The 3,313-nt window shown below is 34.9% G+C and overlaps 1 protein-coding gene across 3 annotated transcripts; it reads right to left on the bottom strand.

Annotated features, from left to right (window-relative positions):
- On the bottom strand, positions 890-2,020 carry LOC109824387 (HVA22-like protein e). 3 transcript variants are annotated; one of them, XM_020390974.1, is made up of 5 exons: positions 1,904-2,020; positions 1,782-1,808; positions 1,561-1,683; positions 1,282-1,483; positions 890-1,008 (listed from the first exon to the last, which is right to left on the bottom strand). In XM_020390974.1, the coding sequence occupies exons 1-5, from the start codon at positions 1,948-1,950 to the stop codon at positions 988-990; spliced, it is 420 nt and encodes a 139-aa protein (XP_020246563.1). In that variant the 5' UTR covers positions 1,951-2,020; the 3' UTR covers positions 890-987. The 3 variants fall into 3 exon arrangements, with proteins under 3 accessions (XP_020246563.1, XP_020246564.1, XP_020246565.1); XM_020390975.1 differs by having other exon boundaries at positions 1,925-2,020; XM_020390976.1 differs by having other exon boundaries at positions 1,782-1,838; positions 1,925-2,009.

The following is a 3,313-nucleotide window of genomic DNA, read 5'->3' as shown; positions in this document are numbered from 1 at the left end:
GATCCAAACAAGAAATTTGGATTTGGGCACTGTTTGACAACCAAAAAATGTGTCTTATCTAAGAGCTTGTGTCTTATTGACTTGGTCAATAAGCTAGTAGAGCTGTTTGGTGACCAAAAATAGGAGGAGATTATTTTAGAGATTGTGTCTTTTGCAAGTAGCTTTTGGAAAGCTACCTCAAGTAGCGTTTGTCTTTGGGAATGAGCTGTTAATTTTTTTCTTCCGTTTTTATCCCTAATAATTCTAATTTTATATCAATAATATTGCATGACCTTTTTAGTCATTTAACAAATTTAAGCTAGTTGTACAGCTTCTTTTGCCAAACAGCTCTAGTCAATCAGCTAGCTACACAGCTATCGGCTTTCAGCTACAATTTCACAGCTTTCAGCTAGCTTGACAGCTTTCAGCTATAATCTCGCAGCTTTCAGCTAGTTTTGCCAAACAGAGCCTTGGGCTACCTGAATTTTAAGGGTCCAAATTCATGTTCCAAAAAAGATATTTTAGTTCTTTTTAGGAAGAGTTAGTTAAAGAGTGGTGTTACAGGGACCCAAAAACATGAGACCTTATATGAGACATGTGAGGTGTCGGCTCCATGACCCTAAGGCATTTTTCCTAGTTAAAATAAGCTTTGATGTATAATCTGACAGTTGACCTTTCTCTTGCTTAACTAAACCAAAACCTTTTTATCCTCGCCATTCATCTTTGGCATTATCCTAAAGACAAATCTCAGCGTACCAAAACAGAGCTAAACATCAAGTCATTATTCTTTTTTTTTTAAGTTAATGTCATTATTCAATTGCACTAATTAAGCACTAAAATGTTACAACATAGAGAGAGAGAACATAGAGAGAGAGAGAGAGAGAGAGAGAGAGAGAGAGAAAAGACATCCATAATATATATATCTCATTCCATGACGACAAAAAGAAATTAAAACTAGAGATAAAGTTCGACAACTGAAAACAAAATCCCCTCATGAACTCCTGCTCATCAGTAGGCCTCCTGCTCCCCCTGCCAAATTACAGGCATTATCATCAGCACTTCAAAATTAAATAAAGAAAACAAGATTTCTATCCTCAAAAATCATTTTGACCACATATAACATGGCCTTTTTTCTATCATAATTATCTATAATAAATATGATCAATATCATCCGCTTTCTCAAATACACTCCTTCTGCTTCCATTTCCTGTTCGTAGTCAATTTAACTACAGTGAAAAGATCTTAATCCAAGAGATTAAACGTGTTACCATGACCTTTTTCTTCTTCGAAGAGATTAATTACCTTCTTCGAAGTAACAAGGCTAATAAATTTGTTCTTCTTCTTCGAAGGCGACGGCATCGATGAAGATGCTGATTTTCCTTCAAAACCATGTTTTCTTAGTTGCTCCCTCACAAACTTGTCATATATGAATGCTGCCCCTCTAAATTGGGGTAGCGCTAACCATGCCACTAGCAAAACCTTCACCTCGTACCAAATTGGTATCCTTAGAACACAAAATAATCAACACTTAATTACTCAACCAAATGTAATTAAAAGATAATTAATTAAGGGCTTAATCACCATTTTATTATGGGCTCAGCCACCATCTCCAATAGCGTTAGAAATGAGTAGAAGATCCAATAAGCCAACCACTGCTCATCATCAAGCTTGTTTGCGGTCTCAATGGCTTGAACTGATGCATACCTAATTAAATTCATTTTAATTTAATCAACTACAGGACTAGATTAAAATCAGCAACAAAATAATTGTAGAAACTTTGTGATTAGGGTCTGCATGCTTACAAGGGGTATAGCAACATGACGCAAGGCCTAGATGAAAATTTAATCCAATATTAGTGCCTGATCGATATAGAACAACTATAATTAAGAAACAATATTATTAAAATTAAATGGAAGTTTTGTACCCAGATAATGAGTGGACATACGTCAAAAACTCCCAAAAATGACCCATGATTCCTTGTGTTGAAAAAAAGCTTGAAATTTTGGACTCAAAGCTCAAATGAAAGAGAGGAGAATAAGGCTTTAAGCTTTGGAACTAGCTAGGAAGTAGAGTTGAATGTACATATAAAAGGAGAAGAAGAGGACACGTGGCAAGGTTATGGAGGTAGTGCATGTGGCGTCTAAGATTTGCACCGACCAGATCCAGTGGCTAGATTAGATCTGCATAAGTTTTCTGGAGTCAAAGAAGGGGAGATATTATTATTGATTGATCCATGAGAAGCCTTTTAATTATTATTTAAATAAATAAAATAAAACTCTCATGAACTTTCATATTTTTTCGTTGTATCTTTCTATTTACAAATAATTAAAATTGTCTTATGAGAAAAAAGATTCTAAATTTTGTTATTTGTTATGGAAATAAATATTGAGTTTTTTCTCTTAGGGGCTGTTTGGTTCGTTTTTTAACTCGGTGGAAAAGTTTTACACCGCCTCCACATCAGATTTTTCGTGACCACGTAAGATATAAGCTTTCCGTCGGGTTTTTTCCCATCTTTGGTTTGCTAGGGTTGAAGAAGGGAAACTCGGTGAAAATCGCCGCCACATCAGATTTTTTTCTCTCCCCCAATTCCTTCCTCAACCTCGTGAAATTGATGAAATCTGCAGGCACGCCGGCTTTTTGTCATATAAACAAAAGTTTTTCCTTTATTTTCCATGTGAAACAAAGACAAGAAAAATAAATACATTGGTTTTTCATCTTTTTTTTTTTTTTTGCGAACCAAAGCGAAACAATCTATTTCTTAGAAAAGTTTAAAAAACTCAAAACTTATGTTTTTTTTTTTTGCGAACCAAAGCGAAACAATCTATTTCTTAGAAAAGTTTAAAAAACTCAAAACTTATGTTTTTGTACATAAAAATACATTTCCCAACAATCTATTTCTTAGAAAAGTTTAAAAAACTCAAAACTTATGTTTTTGTACATAAAAATACATTTCCCTATATCTAGGAAACGAACCAAACAGCCCCTTAAAGAAAATTTAGTTGCAAATCACATATGGAATTCGGTAAGAAAAGTTTAAAATTCAGGTGGGTTTTGTCAGATTCCCCAGGGTTCAAAGGGGTTTTGTGATATAGGGGAATTATGTGAAAAGACCCCAAAATTTGGGAGGAGGTTCTGTGAAATTAACCGAAAAGAAAAGAGATAATTGGAATTTTACTCAGTCAACATGTAACAAACTCATGCAATACAAAACCTAACTTTTTAACGATCAACGATCGATGGTGGTGCTTCAGGACTCGGGAACACATTATGTCGGCAGTCTCGAGAACGGACCGGAGATGGGTAACATGTGCTGGAGCTTTAGTTGTTGGGTGTG

The sequence above is a fragment of the Asparagus officinalis genome, chromosome 9 (assembly GCF_001876935.1).
Source record: "Asparagus officinalis chromosome 9, Aspof.V1, whole genome shotgun sequence".
Lineage (NCBI taxonomy): Eukaryota > Viridiplantae > Streptophyta > Magnoliopsida > Asparagales > Asparagaceae > Asparagus > Asparagus officinalis.
Note: the sequence above shows the minus strand (reverse complement) of the source record. Positions and strands in the feature narration are given on the sequence as shown.